At 33.1% G+C, this 20,484-nt stretch overlaps 1 protein-coding gene across 1 annotated transcript in view; it reads right to left on the reverse strand.

Moving 5' to 3' along the window:
• The window catches only part of LOC108365948 (carcinine transporter-like), a 36,080-nt gene extending 16,653 nt beyond the window's left edge, over window positions 1–19,427 (reverse strand). Inside the window, 1 exon segment of the mRNA XM_017620177.1 lies at window positions 18,763–19,427. Within this exon segment, the coding sequence (XP_017475666.1) occupies window positions 18,763–19,166 (404 nt within the window). The 5' untranslated portion in view covers window positions 19,167–19,427.
• Between the last annotated feature and the right edge of the window lie 1,057 nt (window positions 19,428–20,484).

The raw sequence follows: 20,484 nt of genomic DNA on the forward strand, positions 1-20,484 counted from the left end.
TGCTGAAACCAGAATCGAGTTTGTTTCTTAATTCATTTGTAAAATAAAAAACTTATGAAACAAACTCGATACAAATGTTTTTGCACATACAATCTTATACATTCATTCATATATAGAAAGCGGATTGAAATATGTAGTCTCTATATTTGCGCTGTATAGATTGTGATATGGTTTATTGCAGTACATACATATGTACGTATGTATGTATATGTATGCATGTGGCTGTGGCAGTATATTAGTAGAAATCCTACAGTCAAAAATCTGCAGTCAAAGAGTATACAATTTTAATCCAGCATTTGGAAAACTTACAATTTCTTTTGGAGCATTCCAAAGTGACGGGGTGAATATGCACGTTTCAAGAATAAAATCAACAATACTTTCGCACATTTGTTAAATTAGAAAAAGCAATTTAAAAACCAAAGTTCGAAAAGGGCAAAAATTCTGCAAGTTTAAACATTTTAAAATTTTCTCAGGTTTTGAAGCTTGTTAGACTTTTTCGTAAAACGCGTGTTCCGAATAAAGTGGCTTGACAAAATGCCGATGGCGTAATGGTGACTGTGATAAGGGCTGGGATGCAAGCAATTGCTATTCCCAGATATTTGAACATTAGGCTGTCTCATATTTGTATGGACAGTTTTTGTTTTAGACTTATTATCGGTCTTACCGCCCAAAAAGGTGAGGACGGGTACAAACAGAACTGTGCTAAAATTTTACGCCCCTTGGACAACGCTTTCCATACCTGGTTTGCGTTTGAATTTTTAATTGCTTTAACTCATACCACATAGCGATTCATGTCCAGTAATATAGTGTATAAAAACCTTTTTTTTAATTTTTGATCACTAAATTAGGTAAATTTATTTCTCAGGCTAGTTACAGAAATTATAATAAATAAGATTTTCGTTCAATAATCTTTATTTAAAATCTTCTTTGTACAGTTAGGATATAATGAACGATGCTCGTGAACATGTTTCAATACGTACATACGTGTGCCCCCTGATTCTCATTTTGTCATAATCTTGCATTAATTTCACCGCTGTTTCAGCTCTACTTTTAAGTGTTTTATTAAGATAATGAAAGACTCTTCCCTTTCACATTTATTTTGAACACATTTCAGAAAAGCTGGATTGATCTTCAGTCCTGGAACTAATCACGAACTAATTAAACAATCGTAACACGAAATACGGCAAATAAAAGCCAATGAAATTCTCCATAAACCGTATATACATCACTTTCCGATCGGACTAAGAGTTTCTGATAAATTAATGGCTGCATTTCTTTATTCATTCTGAACGTTTGGAATAAACTTTTTTGTTTACTTATTCTTTAGAACGTTCCTGATGATATGTTAACGTATATTTCAATCGCATTCTGTTTATTCTGGCTGTGAAATGGGATTATCCGGAATGAATAAAGAAACGCAGCCAATAAATCATTCCATATTTTTTGTTTTTAGGCTTTCAAATAATGAAAAAAAACAGTCACATGGAAATATTCGAGCGCGTCAAATACAAAAATGTATTGCTTTGTTTGTGTAAAATGCAAGAAGCAGAATGGCAATAGATATTTTTCTTACTGGCAAATTGTTACAAGTAAAAATTATCTAGTAAAAACTTACAACTTCTCTGCCTTTCTTCAAAAAAAAACTTGTAATAAGCGAACGAACTCTAGACAAGGCTTTGCCAGCAGTAAGAGAGCAAAATCGATTTCTTATTATTCAGTAAGTTTACCGCAATATAAAAACACACTCCCTCTAAATTAGGGGGAAATATTTTTTTTTATAGAAAAACGAAAAAACATGACCTACCAAATCGGAGATGTTTTATCTTTTAGTAGTATTGCCGACTTCCGGTATTGGAGAATTTTCCTCCAATAATTGATAGATCCTAAGTAACTTTAACAAGCAAAACGACATAATTTATAGAAGGTTATATTCTAGAATTATTTCAAAATTTTATACATATAAATTCTTATTGAAAACCTCGGTAGTGTACGAATTCCAGAAAAGTTGGCGATATTTGATTAACAAGGACAACGAATCAAAAGTTCTCGGATGTCTATCCTAATTATTTTCAGTTATACATACATATGTACGTATGCTTATGTACATTTTCTCGGCAAAAGCATAACATGAGTGCGCAGCATAAACACCTACAGCAACGTCTGCCCTATAGCTCAGTTATGCATACTTTGCACTGCACAGCATGTAATTTTACGTAGAAGTCAAAACCCAACAGACTTTTACATATGTATGTAATCCTGTGCATTGGGTAACCGCCTACACTCAAAGCTCATTTAACAGATTCCTTATGTGACAACTCTCATGCAATGCCAAGTATGCATAACTGAGCCCTTAAAATCCAACAGAGAATCATCAAATCCCTTAGACGGACATAGCGCCAATAAAGAAGATGAAGCAACACTAACCAAACTGTACACAGTGTATTGTAATGTGCGGTTATGTACATACTTATACATATATGTAAGTTCATAGGTAATTTTAATTATATGTTAAAATGGTGTTGTGTGAAGCTTTTAAATTGCACTCTGTATGAATAATTTTCCTTTTAAAGTTCTTTAACTTTAAATGCATTCAACTTACTCACAAGAAACAAGATATGCACAATTCAAAAAGTATTCACTTCTATTAACTTTGGGGTTTTCTCAATCGCTAGCTGGAATTTTTTTTAGTTTAAATGCACTGGCGTCCGGAAAATTTACTTATTTTATAAACGTATGTACCTACATGGCATCTGTTAAGAAATATCTATTGTATGAGTAATCTATCTCTCAAGCAGAAGATTTGACTAGCATTTTCAAATTGTGTACATGTATGTATGTATGTATAAATGTATGCATGCAAGCACACACCATCTTTGTCTGGTCAAGTTGTAGTGAAGATTGCACGTTTTTATATTTACTCTAGCGTGGTTGTGCACAAATGTATTATAAATACTTACATATCATCGTTTAAAGTACAAAACCGCGTATCGTCATTCAGCAAAACCGCGTAACTGACATTTGCTGACAAAAATTGGATTTGCTCACACAAGCTCTTGGCTCAATCCTTATCAATTAGTCCTGACTAGCCATTTTGAAACATGAGTGTTTTTACTCTTTAGAAAATAATTTATGCAAATTCACATAGGCGGTTTTGCATTTTGTTGATACGCGGTTTTGTATTTTGTTGATACGCGCTTTTGTACTTTAAACGACGATATAACGGGTGATTTTTTTGAGGTTAGGATTTTCATGCATTAGTATTTGACAGATCACGTGGGATTTCAGACATGGTGTCAAAGAGAAAGATGCTCAGTATGCTTTGACATTTCATCATGAATAGACTTACTAACGAGCAACGCTTGCAAATCATTGAATTTTATTACCAAAATCAGTGTTCGGTTCGCTTTACGTCCGATTTATGGTCTACATAATCGACCAAGTGAGCAAACAATTAATGCGATTGTGACCAAGTTTCGCACTCAGTTTACTTTATTGGACATTAAACCAACCACACGAATGCGTACAGTGCGTACAGAAGAGAATATTGCGTCTGTTTCTGAGAGTGTTGCTGAAGACCGTGAAATGTCGATTCGTCGCCGTTCGCAGCAATTGGGTTTGCGAAACACATTGCGAACCGAACACTGATTTTGGTAATAAAATTCAATGATTTGCAAGCGTTGCTCGTTAGTAAGTCTATTCATGATGAAATGTCAAAGCATACTGAGCATCTTTCTCTTTGACACCATGTCTGAAATCCCACGTGATCTGTCAAATACTAATGCATGAAAATCCTAACCTCAAAAAAATCACCCGTTATATAGCTGCATTTTTTTGCAAACGAGCGACAAAAGAACGCTAAACTCGGGTAAAATTTCCTATTAGAATTTTAAGCAACCCTGCTGGTATCTGGCAAGAAACATGTGATTAGTTTAATGGGATTTAGACCCTAAAAGTCAATAGAAATGAGTAATTACGCGAGGCATTTGCGTAATATATATACTTATTTAAAATATAAGTCATGTATATACGAAAACGAAAAATTCCCTCTCCACATTCTTATTAAAAATTCACAATAGAGCAGTTTTTTCACTTACCAATACTACCTTTCCAGTCGCATATCTTTTAACCGACCTGGCTGAGCTCGGATCAATAGCCGAGTTTGTGTTGTTGCTTTGTAGGTATTTCGCCATTTAAGCGAATGTTCTTTTGTAGCTGGGTTGCAAAAGAATGCACCTTCTGTAACTTTGTTCGCATAACGGTTGGTTGAAATCAAGGTAAGTATGGACATATATATGTGTATATTATACCAAATTCTTCAGAAAGAAAAGAGAAATCTGTACATCTGTCCATCCATCCACCCATCTAAGCACAGTAAAACTCGAGTAAACAATGAGATATCTCAGCAAAACTTTACGTATTTCCGTGGGCCTTAATGGATCCTATAAATAATAACCACATCCAACTTTCATACTAGACTATCGAGCATATCTCGCTAGAAATCGACACTTACGACACGACTTAAATAGGCGTGCCACTGCCTATTATGATGAGATATGCTGTGTATGTATATAATTCTGCTTAAGTTGTTTTACTTGGTGGCATTTGGTGCCGTTAGTTAAAATTAAAGGAATAAAGAAGAAGGAAGTCTATTTACATATTCTCCGAACAAATTGTCCCGACTTTGCAGACAAAAGCGCATTCCCTGAGGAAGAAGTCGTTTGCCAGCAGGGCGGAGATGCAGAGAATTCTGAAAAGATTTGACACCACCGGCTGCTGTGACCAGCACAAAGTCCATTCTCAACGCCACCGAAAATTTAGCGCTGTGGTCAAGAGGGGATTGGCATAGTACAAGTGAATTCCGAGTAACTTAGAAGAGCTTTGGATGCGAATTAAATATAAGGGGGTAATATTCCAAGCAAAATTATAGAAAACTTAGTAGAGAGCATTCTCAGACTTATCAAAATCGCAATTAAAAACAGGGAAGCCTCCACAATCCTGTTGGTATCAACCTTCAAAAATCCTAAAACTGAAAAGTTCAAATCGAATGAATACAGTTGCCTTACGTTTTTGCTGTGAATCGCTTTTTTCTTGTTTAAGCTTAGCTTTTCTGTATACTAGGCCTTATTCCTTGGATATGAAGGACCAATTGCTGAAAATTTCAAAGCAAACAGCTTATTATTAAAAAAGTTATGCTATTGTAAGTAATAAAATGTCATACACGCACACGGTTTTGATTGCCAGTGTATGTATGCATATAATTGTAGGAATAAAAGGTAAAACACTTGTACAAAATTCTTTCAAACATACATATCTTTATTTAAGTACTATTTACTTACTTAAATACCATCTACAGTACGCATGTATATGTATACATACACATTTGCAGACTGTAATAGCTGATGTAATCCAATAAAGAAGATATACATTAGGGTGCCCATCGAAAATGCTTTTTGTTGGAAATTTCAAGACTCTACCCTCTAATTTTATTCGTTTTTTATGAGAAATATTATTGCCTGTTTTTATGGATTTTTTAGGGGTCAGGAGGATTTCAAAAATATTAAAGACGGTACTTAAGGAGGCTAAGCACAATTTGTATACCAAAGTTGGTCGAGATCGGTCAAGTAGTTTTTGAGATATGCATATATCATATAAGTAGGCGGTGCCACTCCCATTTTCCTAAAATTTCTGAAAAACCCCTTTTTTGCTAAAGAACGATTGTATATAAAAATTTTGAATAAATATTGATGAACACCTAGCCACACTACTCAAAAAATCTAAAATTCCGGCACATACACACATATAAATTCAAAGCCGTATTTAAGAAAAGTCGCCTAAATAAATACGACAATTCTTAAGCGATTGCAATATATGAGGTAAGTATCAGTTTAGTTGAAAATAGATTTAATTTTAGATAGTACTCCATAATTTGAAATTGCAGAAATTATCGATGGTCGAAATTTAAAAAATTAAGAGAAATATGAGTATTTTTTTAATTTACCCGATAAAAAATCCCAACAAGCTTAGTCGGGTATTTTTGCAAATCGAATTTCAGTAGCCGAATTTTCATTGAAATTTTTTGACAAATGAAAAATAAATTATAAAATATATGTGTATGTAAGTATTAGGGCGGAGTACTTTAATTTCGAAAAAAGTGTACGGCATATTCGAATTCTACGTTCAAATCAAAGCAATCTTTTTAAAAAAAAAAACGAAATAATTTTTCGTTTACAAATTTTTTGTTTTATTCATATTTAAGAAACTAATTCACAAAACCGAGAAAATAGCAAATTATGTATACCATTTTTTGGTATAATGTAAAATAAATTTCGGCCAAAAAAAGTTACAATCAGCCTCATTGCGAGAGTCGTGCCGAATGCAAGTCGTTTTTCGAGAGTCGAATCGTATCGAAAATTTAGCGTCATTGCCTAAAATTTCCACTCGACTAGTGTATTAAAACGGAAGAACTTGGCAGCACTGCATAGTTTTCGACAATTTTCGTCGTTTACTTATTTCAGCACGACAGTAGACAATTGTACGTTGTCGAGTCGTACAATTCAGCCTAATTTACGACTTACGCAATGAGGCTGAATATACCGCTTTTTCTTTTGAAAATTGGGAGGGATAAACGTCGTTTTTAGTGTACAGTTTGTTTTGTTGTAATTTTTGCTTAGAATTAATCGCAGAATTTGAATTTGCTATATACTTTCTTCGAAAATTATGCTCCGAACAAATAACTCCGCCCTACACTGAAAATAAAATCTGCGTAAATATAACGAAAACTTGTGTACATCTTACGAAAATATTCGTCATTTTAAGCCACGAATGTTTTCGTTCGATTGTACAAAACCTTTTTCGTACATACTACGAAAATATGAGACGTCAGATCTTAAGTACATTTTACGAACGCATTCGTACTATTTACTAACGAATTTCGTACTATTTACTAAAGAATTTCGTACTATGTATTTCTTTATTTTTTTAAGAAACTTTTTTAAAATGCACAAAAATATTTCGCATATTTAACGAAATTATTTTCTTAAAATCTGCGGTTGTTTCGTAGAATTTGCGATTGCTTTCATTCGCCACACTGTAAAAAACATAGTACGAATCATAACACAACACTTTTCATTTGTTTTTGTCCTTAATTCAAGGCGTTTTTCTTTAACGAAATGTTTTGCGAAAACGCTTAACATTAATGATTAAAGAAAATATTTTGAGATATTTTTTTATAGTGGAAAGGATAAAAGCAATCATACATTCTATGAAAAAAGTGCAGATATTAAAAGAATAACTGTCGTAAATAATAAGTTTTGCCTAAATTTTCTAACTACTTTGCAGTTTAAAATTAATAAGAAAGGTTATTTTACCTATAATAAAACTTAAGTCTTTTATTTATATGCCTTCATTTAACTAAGTATATTGATGCGAAGTGTTAAATTATGAAACTCAACAAAACCCTTATTAAATATAATAAGATATAAAAAATGAAAGAATATAAAAAGTACTGATTTCACTTTCTTAAACATTATAGTATTTTTATGTGGAGGTACTTGGCAGATTCGCAGCTTCTTCGATGTTTGTTTTCTTGACAACTATAAATTAAAGGAAAATTATGAGGCGTCTGAAAGGCAGGTTTCAGTGAAAGATCATACATGTACTTACTTAAAATTTCATTAAGTAGTGCGTCTGTTCTTGGCTTGGACTTTCCGTGGATTGGTAACTGATGAAATTGCCTGTTTATGAAGTCCCANCATTAATGATTAAAGAAAATATTTTGAGATATTTTTTTATAGTGGAAAGGATAAAAGCAATCATACATTCTATGAAAAAAGTGCAGATATTAAAAGAATAACTGTCGTAAATAATAAGTTTTGCCTAAATTTTCTAACTACTTTGCAGTTTAAAATTAATAAGAAAGGTTATTTTACCTATAATAAAACTTAAGTCTTTTATTTATATGCCTTCATTTAACTAAGTATATTGATGCGAAGTGTTAAATTATGAAACTCAACAAAACCCTTATTAAATATAATAAGATATAAAAAATGAAAGAATATAAAAAGTACTGATTTCACTTTCTTAAACATTATAGTATTTTTATGTGGAGGTACTTGGCAGATTCGCAGCTTCTTCGATGTTTGTTTTCTTGACAACTATAAATTAAAGGAAAATTATGAGGCGTCTGAAAGGCAGGTTTCAGTGAAAGATCATACATGTACTTACTTAAAATTTCATTAAGTAGTGCGTCTGTTCTTGGCTTGGACTTTCCGTGGATTGGTAACTGATGAAATTGCCTGTTTATGAAGTCCCAGATTGCATTTCAGTGAAAGATCATACATGTACTTACTTAAAATTTCATTAAGTAGTGCGTCTGTTCTTGGCTTGGACTTTCCGTGGATTGGTAACTGATGAAATTGCCTGTTTATGAAGTCCCAGATTGCATTTCAGTGAAAGATCATACATGTACTTACTTAAAATTTCATTAAGTAGTGCGTCTGTTCTTGGCTTGGACTTTCCGTGGATTGGTAACTGATGAAATTGCCTGTTTATGAAGTCCCAGATTGCATTTCAGTGAAAGATCATACATGTACTTACTTAAAATTTCATTAAGTAGTGCGTCTGTTCTTGGCTTGGACTTTCCGTGGATTGGTAACTGATGAAATTGCCTGTTTATGAAGTCCCAGATTGCATTTCAGTGAAAGATCATACATGTACTTACTTAAAATTTCATTAAGTAGTGCGTCTGTTCTTGGCTTGGACTTTCCGTGGATTGGTAACTGATGAAATTGCCTGTTTATGAAGTCCCAGATTGCATTTCAGTGAAAGATCATACATGTACTTACTTAAAATTTCATTAAGTAGTGCGTCTGTTCTTGGCTTGGACTTTCCGTGGATTGGTAACTGATGAAATTGCCTGTTTATGAAGTCCCACATTGCAACGCAATGCTCAGCGTGGGCGATGTTAAAAACATTGTAAAGAATTTATCTAGAGCTTTAATATTTAAAACCTTCCCAAATTATATTATACGTCTCACAGCAGCCAACCAGTAATTTTGCAATGACACGCGGTATATAAAAATATGATAAAATATTAAACGAACGGTTATTTAGTATATTGTACGAAAATATTCGTCTGTAAAATGTACGAATACAGAATTGTAGATTTCGTAAATTTTAAACCCGTACGTAAATATTACGAATGCCTTCGTACAATATACAAAATTATTCGTACAGAGATTTGTTCAGTAATTTACGAATGTGTTTCGTAAAATAAACGTGAGATATCGTAAATTGTACTGAACAAATGCCTTACGAAAGTCCTTTCGTTATATATACAAATGGTTCGTAAAATCTTGTTTAGTTGTGAAAAATGTGTTCGTATTATGAACGAAAGTTTCGTACAATGTACAAAAACGAAGACTANATCGTAAATTGTACTGAACAAATGCCTTACGAAAGTCCTTTCGTTATATATACAAATGGTTCGTAAAATCTTGTTTAGTTGTGAAAAATGTGTTCGTATTATGAACGAAAGTTTCGTACAATGTACAAAAACGAAGACTACGAAAGTTTTTCGTACTTAGCACTTTTACGAAATTTTATTTTCAGTGTATTGTATAGACATCTCGAAAATGAGAGGCAGCTATTGCTTTACCCAGTGTCCCTAAAATATTTCGCAATAAAATTTCAATATGTAGCATACATTTAGTTAATGCAAGGCCAAGAAGAAGCGGCTAGAAGGTGATGCAGCCATCGTTACTTTCCAAAAAAATATGTCTTATAATATAGACTTTAGCATTGATAACAAAGATTTAGTAGTTTTATATGCTGTAGAATTTAATTTAATGCCCTCCAATATTCTGCTGCAAATACCTTTATTTCTTGCAGAAAAAGCTTGCTTCAATATTACACACGCATGCAATCTTAAATATTATGAATGTAACAGGACTATTTATTTAGCGATTATCAGATCAAGGTGCAGGGATGGTACCTTTTCAGGGATAGAAGTTGAGAGTTCTAACTTAAGTGGAAGGTTCTATCACCCTTTGGTTTTTACTAGAGCTTCTCAAATATTGCAAATAACGCGACTTTTTTACACTCTGGCCTCGTTTTTCTCAAAATGTGGAGCTGATGGAAACTTTTTGCTTACATATTCGTAATCGGCGTAAAAAAGTCAAAAATAGCGTTAACATTTGCCGCACCAAATTTTTTTCCATTTCTGTTGGCCTGTCATATTGATTATTTCAACACGTTTAGTCTCGGTCAATATAGTCAATATTACGTGAGAATAATTTAAACCTTATATGCTACGTTTTCAGGGGGTAGCTGGAAGCAAGGCACACTCTAATGTACATAGTTAAATATGTACATACATATATACATATGTATGTATATGTTTACGCTTAACAGCAAATTCCACTTAGTGGTTTAAAGAAATAATTGAATTACCACTATGTTCTCTTGATAAAATGTTCTTATCTTAATAGCGATATTTGCAAACTCATTAAAATATTGAAAATCGAGCACTGGTATGCATAATTAACTCCCAAGTAAGATTTATAAGTGCCAAGGTTGACATTATTTTTTCAGTTTTGTAGATATGTAACTAGTTATTCAATAGTTACTTGTTTATTTTCGTTTTTAATTAACAAGTTATCGGCATTTTACTAAAGCATTGGGCGAGAAGGAACTTTCAATTGTGCTTTTAGTTTTTCTAAACGAACTTTTTATTATTTTTTTATTTTGTTTGCCAGAAGAACGTCACAATCCAAAGGAACACACTTTTGAGCAAAGTTTGTAGACATTTCTGCCAATTCTTCTTTTAGCGTATGCCAAAAATGCCTAATGCTATCCGCGAAATGTATCTACGTATAAGAATAGAATTTAGCTTTCTTGCAATTTAACTTGGCAACTATGATTAGGATACTATGATTAATTTTTAGAATTATTTTTATTACATACTTTGTTATAAAGAATTTGCCAAAACCATGAATTTCGATTCAGGTGGCTATTGCTTATGGCTACAGAACTTTGTACAAATGTATGCACTCATGTAGGCGCACAAGGCTAGAACGAATTCAAATGATCTTGAGTAGTTTGGCACACGTTTTGAATAAATGCAGCCAAAGGAAAAATTCTATGTATACATATGTACGAACACGTATTTATGTATTTACATATGTGCATACAAATTTATGTATTGATTTCAGCCGTCGTGCCAAACTAGTCAAAACAGTAGAACGTTTTTAAGTTCCAATTCTTCGCGCCATTCAGAGCATTTCAAATTTTTAAATTAATGCTGTTTATAATAATTTATAAATACATATGTATACAAGACGGACCACTATATATGTATATATATATGCATATGCATGCATATGTATGTACAAGGGTATATTTTAGCAGCATATTTACATTCTATTTATTTTGTCGTCGATTATCATTATAAATATCTGTTTAAAAAGCTATGCTTATGTACATACACATACATACGTACATTCAATAAACAACATTTTTCTGATCGTACTTTAGTTGCACAAAGGAAGTTGTTCTGTTTCCATACAATTTATAATTGGTGGTCTATCTGAACTGAAAAGTGGCCTTCAACTTTAGAGCATAGTATGTGAAGATTCAGAAGTTGTTTTTTTTTTTTTTTTGACGTTTTCTTTATATTTCTGTAATGAGTTATATTGTATACGATGCGATTAGGTTTAATATAATCTGTATTTATAGAAATAATTGATGAGAAAAAAAGACAAACATAATCGAGAAAAAGAATAATGAACAGGCTAATTTCCGAAAAGTTGTCGAATATTATAAACTTTTCACATATACATTAAGGTGATCCTTAAAATATCAATATCTAAATTTTGTAAAGGGGAACCCAATGCTTTTATTTTGTTCTACGTACAAAATAAAGGCATACCTGAAAATTTGAAAATTTTAGAATAATTTTTAGTGGTTTCAAAAAAGTGAAAACTAAAAACTGGACATAATGTTGAAAACTATTCGTAAAAGTTCATAGTGTTGCCCAAAATTTACGAATCTAAAATTAATCTTTCTTTCGTCATAAATATGATTCCGGCGTACAAGAAATGGCTAAGAAGTTTTATTGAGTCTAATTTCCTTAAGGCAGTACGCAGTTCTTAAGAAATTTGCTACGCTTTCTATTACGATTTTCTAAATTTTTTTTTGTGAAAAAAAGAGCACAAGGCCGCCCATGATTGCAACAGAAATCTATAGCCGTTCCATTATTTCTTGAGGAAGGACTGAGGCAACAGGCTGTGAAGTATCACATGTCAAACATGGCGTACAACTTTTTTACAGGACCAACAGGAGTTATAGTTGGACAAAGTCTAAATTATGCCGAGTTTTTGCGGTTCAAACAAAAAACACTTCTACTTTTTTTGAATCCCGGTAGCGGCCCCTAAAAGTTATTTTAAAATTTTGAAATTTTCGTTGATCAACGTAGAACAAAAGAAAATGAGTGCTTCATACAAAACTTTGATTTTGATATTATGAAGACCGCCCTAATGTACAAATAAACATGTACACGTTCTTTAAAAATTATATAGTATTATTTGAAAATAATCGCATACAAGCAATTAACAAATACATGCTTATACAGAAAATATGTAATCGCACTTCTCTTATTACTTCCTCAAATATTTAAATTAGGAATTAGTTTCACTAAAAGTTATGCCTAGTGAGACATTTAAATTATGTCGCACTCCAACTATGCATACGTTGTAAATAAAGCAGTAGATTGCGTTCTAATTAGCAAACAGCTTTTGATATTTCTGTTGAAATCTTTATTTGCATCACCATTTGTGAGTTTTGCACTTAGCACATCTAGATATTTGCGGAAAACTTTGGTAAAAATGCAGGCATTGATGTTGAAAATCATTTTCTGTCCTGTTGATGTTGAAAATAATTTGCCTACCATGTTCGAGGAATAAATGCTCATTACATGGGGTTACAAAATCAAACCAAAATATTCATGTATACATACATACATATGAGCACATTTGAGAATTAATGAAACTGTATTTAATACCGATGTGTTCGAAGAGAAAACTCCTAAATGGAAGTAATAGCTCTGATCCAGTACTCCATGAAGTTACAGGTTTTCACACGAACTTGCGGGAAGTTACAGTTACAAAATTATCCCGTACTCCAAAATCCTGTAAATGACAGCGGATTTTGTGAGAGTTGTGTAGAGAATGAAGTTGCAAGATTTTACCCGAACAGTTCGTTCTGGTAAAATCATGCAAATTGTCAAGCGATCACTGGTTGACGTTTTTACAGGAAAAATGCTATGTTTGGTTCCCGTACTTTTTGTTGCGACTCACTTTTTACTTTCACTTTAGAGAGTAATTTTGCTGTTTGACATTTTTACAGGATTTTACATGAAAAGTATTGGATCAGAGCATGATTCAATAACACAAGGTTGTGTAATTTGTGACAGCTAAAATTTGACACTCCTTTATCTAGATTTGTATTTTAGAAGTAGGAGAAAGGCGAAGAATGTGATCGCCTTTTGTGAAAACGGTAGTAGAAAGGTACTACAAAAAGTATACAATTAGAAGTAAAATGTGTTTGGTGTTTTAATGGAAATACTAAACAATACATAAATAAGTGCATTTTTGATTTAAGTTATTCATCATTTCCTGAACCGACCGTTCAGCTATGCAAAAACGAAAACTGCAGATCAATAGAACTTTTTATGCTCATTTCAACCATGCCAAAATTATATGGCGCAAGTAAAAAAAATCAAGACGTTCTAGAAGGTTAAAGTTCAGTTTTTAAATTTTTTAAATATTAATATCTTACGAACTGTAGGTATAACCAATAAAAAAAACGAATGACACCACCATAAAGATAATTAATTTGTCTTTCAGCTGGTGTACATAATTTATAACTTCTTGTATTTTTAAACCAAAACCACTAAAAAACGCACAAATGTTATTTTTTCATGAAATAATCTTTTTTGAAAAAAACTGCATAATCAATGGTAAAGATATTTACCATTATATATATATATATATATATATATATATATTTATATTATTTAGAAAGTACAAGTTATTATCTTTAATTCGATATTACATATTTTATCATGATGTACTTTTGGGTTTCAACAGTTCAGTGATAATAAAAAATACAAATAAACAAAGCAAATAAACCTCTATATCTTCGTTATTTTTTGCCTGCGCCTAATAAATTTGGCATCGTTGTAATCAGCGTAAAAAGTTCTATCTATCAGCATTTTTGGTTATTTTATAGCTAAACGGTCACTATTCTACGCTTGTTCCAGAAAATTACACAAACGAAGGTGATGCCAACGAATATTTAGTATGACGAATTTTTGGTTTTACTACTAATATCACTAGAAACTGTAGAGTAAGCAACATTCTGCACAAGTAAAGGAGCCGATTTTATGTGTGGGAGCGAGAAGACTGTTTTATTACAAAACCTTTCTATTATTGAATCATGGGATCAGAGCTAATAATAAAAAAAAAGATCTCGGAGTTCAAATTTAAATGGACGTATCGGAATTATCTTTAACATTGAGTTACGTAAATTTATGTGTGAATTAAATCAGATTGAGCTATGTTAATTATGATTACAATTCTCAGTTACTTGTTTTTTCTTAGGACTTGTCCATGGAGAAATTATATCAAGTGTAGTAACTAGAGCGAGAAGGAAGATGTGACACTACCTTATTTGAAAATTTGCCTTTAAAAATTTCTATAAGATAGCCGATTGTCAAGAAAAGAGAGCGTGAAAGCTGTTTGATTACTTCATCTGCTTATAATTTCACCGTGGGACTTGACAATATATTTTCTAACAGCCCAAACTTTTCAAACTATTCACACAAATTTTTCCACTTTCACACTCTCCATAATCGATAAAACACGCTGTGACGCAGTCACTACATATGCCAGAATGATCTCAAGACTTTACAGTTATTTTATAGTAGTTCAAGCCAAAGGTTACTAATTTTCGCATTCATCATACGTCCTGGCAATTAAAAAATGCGTATCGATGATAAAATAAGTTTCAATAAGTAGATTTGGTGAAAGCAGTGGGATTGTGTACTTGAAGGAATGTATTTTGTCACAATATCGTTGAGATCATTTTCTTTTAGTGGCATGTTTCTATATACATATTTAGGATCGTGCATTGTTTTATAGCCGTATATTTTTTTAATTTAAAATTGCCTAACAAGTATTGGTGCCCACATCACGCAAGAAGAGCCGAACGGATTTGTTTACTTTTTTATCCTACTCTGTGTTTTCTGAAGATTTTAATTTTTTGAAGACTTCTAAAAGGAAATTATAGTAAGTCTACGAAAAACATAATTTTCTCTGTGCGCGCAAAAATCAACATTTTTGTTGTCCCAAATATAGACATATTTGGTATTGTTGCAGAGGTAATTTATCCATTATGGCTCCGGTCCCAATTTTCGTATAAAATGATTTTGACGCATTTCAAACCAAATATTTTAGTCAGAGCGAGATGAGTTTTACGCTTTACACGGAAAAATTGTGAAAAGTACAACTTATGAGATATTATGTTAAATTTTAAATTTTGACATTTACAATTGCTTAAAACAATTGCAAATAAGATAATTTCTTAAAAAATTGAGTTCTGTAGCTTAGACTCGCTATATTTTAAATGCAAAGATATTTTGTTGAGAATAAAAGTAATTCTAAAGTTTAAAGCAGCAAATCTAAAAATTATGTAAAACCATGTTTTTTATTCCTTAAATCAAAAGTATGGTCTCTGTTGAAAAAAAAATAAAAATAAATGTGCCACTTTCTTGCACTTTGAGAAATAATGTGTTTTTGGCAAATGCATAAAATAATTTTTTATTTCTTCTGCACCATTCTTGTTCTGTATATATATGTGTAATAAAGTTTTTTTTTTGAAAGAAGTTACCATCCGTTAAAAAGTTGTATTGAAATTATTTAATAAGTTAAATGAATTATTAAAAGATGGGTAACATTTGAATTCAGGAAACTAGGTAATTAAAGTAGAGTTGTAGTAGAGGATTGCCACCTGTTTGTGAAGTCGAATTGAGTTAAATTAAAATAATATTTTTGTCAAACGAAAAATTTGCTATGATTGTTATTTTATAACACAAACATACATTGCCAATGAGTGATTTGTTCTGGTTATATTCCTTTTAATTTAGTGGACTCTTAAATCTACTTTAAAGTTTAAGGAATGTTTTCACTTTATTTTTTGCTAAATAAGTCAAATTTTTTCTTTTGTCTAATACTTATAAATATTTCGGTTGCCTAATTGCCTTCCATTTCGATTGATACTCATGTTGTAATATCTAATTCATTTAACTTATTAAATAATTTTAATTAAATTTTGTAGAAGGTGGTAACACTTAAAAAATAAACTTTAGTGTGCATCTACAGGCCAAGGCCTGCAAACTGAGACCTCACTTTTCAAAATCGAATGAACTATATATACATACATACATACCTACATACATATCGTTACCTTAATTCACAAAAGCCCTAACCAACACTTTTTTTCGAAACTGCGGTTTTTAGAGATTTTGGAAGGATAGATTAAAACACACTTTCAATAAAAATTTTAAAGTGTTAGTAACAAAAACCACGGAGTCACATGCCTCTTTTTAAAAAGCCCTACCTGTTTTGCTTCTCCTGTAAAATAAAAAAAACTTGTTGGTTAGGGCCTTTGTGAATTAAGGTTATATGTAAATGCTAGAAGAACCCGAATTTTCAACTTCAAACTGAATTTACAGTGTAAGTATGAAAGTTATAAAAAAACCAATTACTTTATTGAACTCAGCGTCCTCAGGTTGACTACCTCGTATTCGCCAAATGCAAAAAAATCAGTTTTGGTTACCCCATGTCAATGGGTGCCTACTCCGTAAATTTAATGGGGAGTAATTATAGAATAAGCCTTCATTTAGTAAGTTCGTTTAGAAATCCTTTCAACAGTTTTTATGAAAGTAAGTTTTTTATTACTATATTGTGAAATTTTCGGACAGCTTCATACGTGGTATTGCATTTGGCGGTTACCAGGTATTGCGCGCTAAGCGACGATATATTCATATTCTGCGCGCTTTACCGGAACCGTTATATACAAAACAGCAGCTTTTAGCCACATATAGTACACCAGCTGAAGTAAAGAGCAATCTTTTCTTCGGAGTTATAGTGTTATTACGAACGCTGACCAAAAATATGTTAAAAACTAAAATGAAAAGAGTGCTTATCACGACTCCAGTCTAGCGTAAATGAAACTAGGTCAACAAACATTTTACCTGCCTACTTTGATAACAAGTTTTCGGAAAGAATTCCCTAGTCCCATTTCAAGGTGGTTCTGAGCTAAATAATAAAGTCGGCGGCCGCAACTTCCATTCGGAATAACTACTTGTAAGCATAAAACTGAGCCTACCCGAGGACTGTAGTGCCTTCTAAATTCAATTTAGAGATAAACAGAAGGCTGCTTTTCTGTTTAATAGATTACTCTATCAACATCTACTCTGAAGGCTTCGTTTTAACATCTAAAGTGTAACAAAAGCCCTTCAAAGGTAAATATTCAATGAAGAATGGTTCCAAGCGATTTGGCTACGCGATGCATAAATAATGTAGTCTGGGTTCCAGGGGACAGAATATTCCTGGAAACAGCATTGGCCGGAAAGAGAACTAATCTGTAGTCGTTAAATTCTGCCCTCAATGCCGCCAAGCAAACCATTTTCAAACGAACTTTGGCCCATTGAACGTTTTTCCGCGAACTCAGAGGTTGGTCATATCAACGCAAACTGTTCAATGGAAATAAACGAAGGCGCAATAGCTTCCCTCGTAATAATTTCTACCGTAGTTGAAGAAACGGAAAGAAGGTAAAGAGCATCGAACACTTCCTCACATCGCTTAAACGATTGCCCAGCGGACTAAGAATCTTCGAGTTTTATCAGCCTTCTCGGCTGTGTGCGGGAAAATAAAAAGATCATTTACATGAGAAAGTAGTTGCAGTACATATCAGGTCACTGTAATATATCGCAGTAAGAGCTTCTGGCTGAATTGTGATTCGTTATGTTTCCTATGCAGTGTGGCAGTCATAATCTATGGTAAATCCCCAACGCGTTGTATAACCCGTAGAACAGAATAAGCTTTGCACAATCTTCATTTTCCATTTTTTACTACATTGATAAAAATGGTGAACGCACTCGGTTCGACAAGATAAATCACAAGGTTGAGCTCTCCAAAATTATTAAATGCATTATTGTCTGTCATCGTATGAAAAAAAAAAAAAAATACTTTCAAGGGACAAGTTTTGTAATAAAGGACAAAATTCACTTTTAGAAAAATAAATAAAGTCAAAGGACAACATCATGAGAAAAAGGACTGTCCATTGAAATAAATTACGGATGGTCACCGTAATTACATACATATATTAAATGCAGAAGCAAAGCGAATGGGTCTTTTGGTGAACAAGGACAAAAGTCAGACAGTCAGAAGTCAGAGCCTAAGCGTCTCGGCATCCACACGTCACTGTTAGCAGTTACAAGTTGGAAAAAGTAGACGAGTTCGTTTAATGTCTTGAAATCCAACGGAGAATCACTCTTTTGAAAATAAGTGCTACTTTGGACGGAGTAGGCAATTGGGAAGTAAAGATCTTTCTTGCCGTGCAAAAATCACACTGTATAAGCTGTAAGATTACAGCGCCAATAATGAATAATTATTACATATGTAATTAAGCCACAACACTTACCTTTCTTCGACAGTTAAAGTTTCAAGTTCTGGCACATGACACCAATGTTGTTCCGGCACCAAAGTCATAAAAATTTGCGAAAAATAAACAAATGCAACAAATGTAGCGAAAGGTATCATCAGAAGGAACAAAATCTTCTGGTATTTTCCAAATTCTCCAATCATTGGCAAAATGTCATCAAAGTCCAAGGGCGGCGGATTTTGTGTAGCTGTTACTTTCGCGCTACCGCTCTCCGCAAGCTGCAGACCATTCGAATTTCCACTTTTGCGACGAAATATCGTCTCAGTGCCGTGTTCGTCGTTGGTAAATCCAGCATTTGTAAAGGTTGCAACTGGCGTGGCAGGTCGTCCGTATTTGTCATTCACATTGCCATTTATGGCTTGGGTTTGGCGTTCTTGTGGCATTTTCACTTTCAATACGCGAGGCTTAATTTATGTACATATGTATGTATGTATGTATGTATTTACGAATACATGTATGTATGTATGCAAATCGAAATGTAACGGTGCACTTGTGGGCTGTTTATGATACGAGTAAGTATTTTATTTATAAGCCTGTATTTATTTATTGTTTATTTATTCTTTAATAGTATGTATGTATATACATACATATGTAAGAACTATGCACGTTGTAATGCCATGTAATGTAGCGATTAACCACTTCAGTACGAGCGCGAAACAAACAAATAACTGAAACGATTACTAGGCGGCATCGCGATTTTATAATTCATAAAAGTTGCTGCTGAGCGTTGAGCAGCTGACCAGTTGACTTCTTTCTGTTGCTGAGCTGCGGCTAAAACATTGGCTTCGAGCGCATTGAGTCGGTGTTAAAACTCAGCCCACCGATGAGCGGAGCGATGCATTGGCGCGCTGATACCACGCATTGAATACTCTTAATTCAAGAACGGTTAGCCTGCCTCAAATGTTTACAGGGTACTTAATAAGAAATACGATTGCACACAATATAACTGCCCCCCACTGTTTCCATTTTTTTGTTGACAGTTTCTAGCCAGTTAGAATTTCGAAAAGGTATGCGAATAATACGTTTTTAACTACTTGTATGTTTACATTATTGTACAGGCTTAAGACTTTAGAGCTTTGTTTTAAATCTTCTTTTTAAAATTTCGTAAGTTTAATAACCGACATACGCAAGCAGTGGAATGACATTTCCTGCTCATCACGTACCGCCGTCCAAGAAGTAGATGGATTTTAGCGAGCCCGAAAGAACAACTGGTACGACGGGAAGACGAACCCGAGCCCCCAGTGGATGATGAGTCAATGTTTCACCGCCTGTAATTCCGCGGAGGAGTTGATAAGATGCATGCAACAATTCTTTACAAGAACGTAAAATTCCTGGTGAATACCGACGACATCTAAATTATCGGTAAAACAAGGGCAACGACTGTTCGGCCTTCTCGGAATTAGGTATACCAGCAAAGCCCCTCCCGTAACCTGTGAAGTTTACCTTCTAAGTTTCAACCAGCTAAAAAATCGCGCTCATTTTTGATAATTGTTTTTTTACAGACTACTTTAGCGTTTTTTTTTTTATAACAAGTGTAATTTACAAAAAACTTTTGTGAAAATTTTTGAAATGTTGTTGCTAACGGTCTCCGCATTTTGTTTCATAAGAAATTCATGCTTATATGGAAAAAGTGCAAAAATCCGTCACCAAAAAAATTCTCAGAAATCAATTAAATTTTCTAGCCGTTTGAAACTTGCACTT

This window comes from Rhagoletis zephyria, unplaced genomic scaffold, assembly GCF_001687245.7.
Source record: "Rhagoletis zephyria isolate East Lansing unplaced genomic scaffold, Rhagoletis_zephyria_1.1 Rzeph_scaffold_02072, whole genome shotgun sequence".
Lineage (NCBI taxonomy): Eukaryota > Metazoa > Arthropoda > Insecta > Diptera > Tephritidae > Rhagoletis > Rhagoletis zephyria.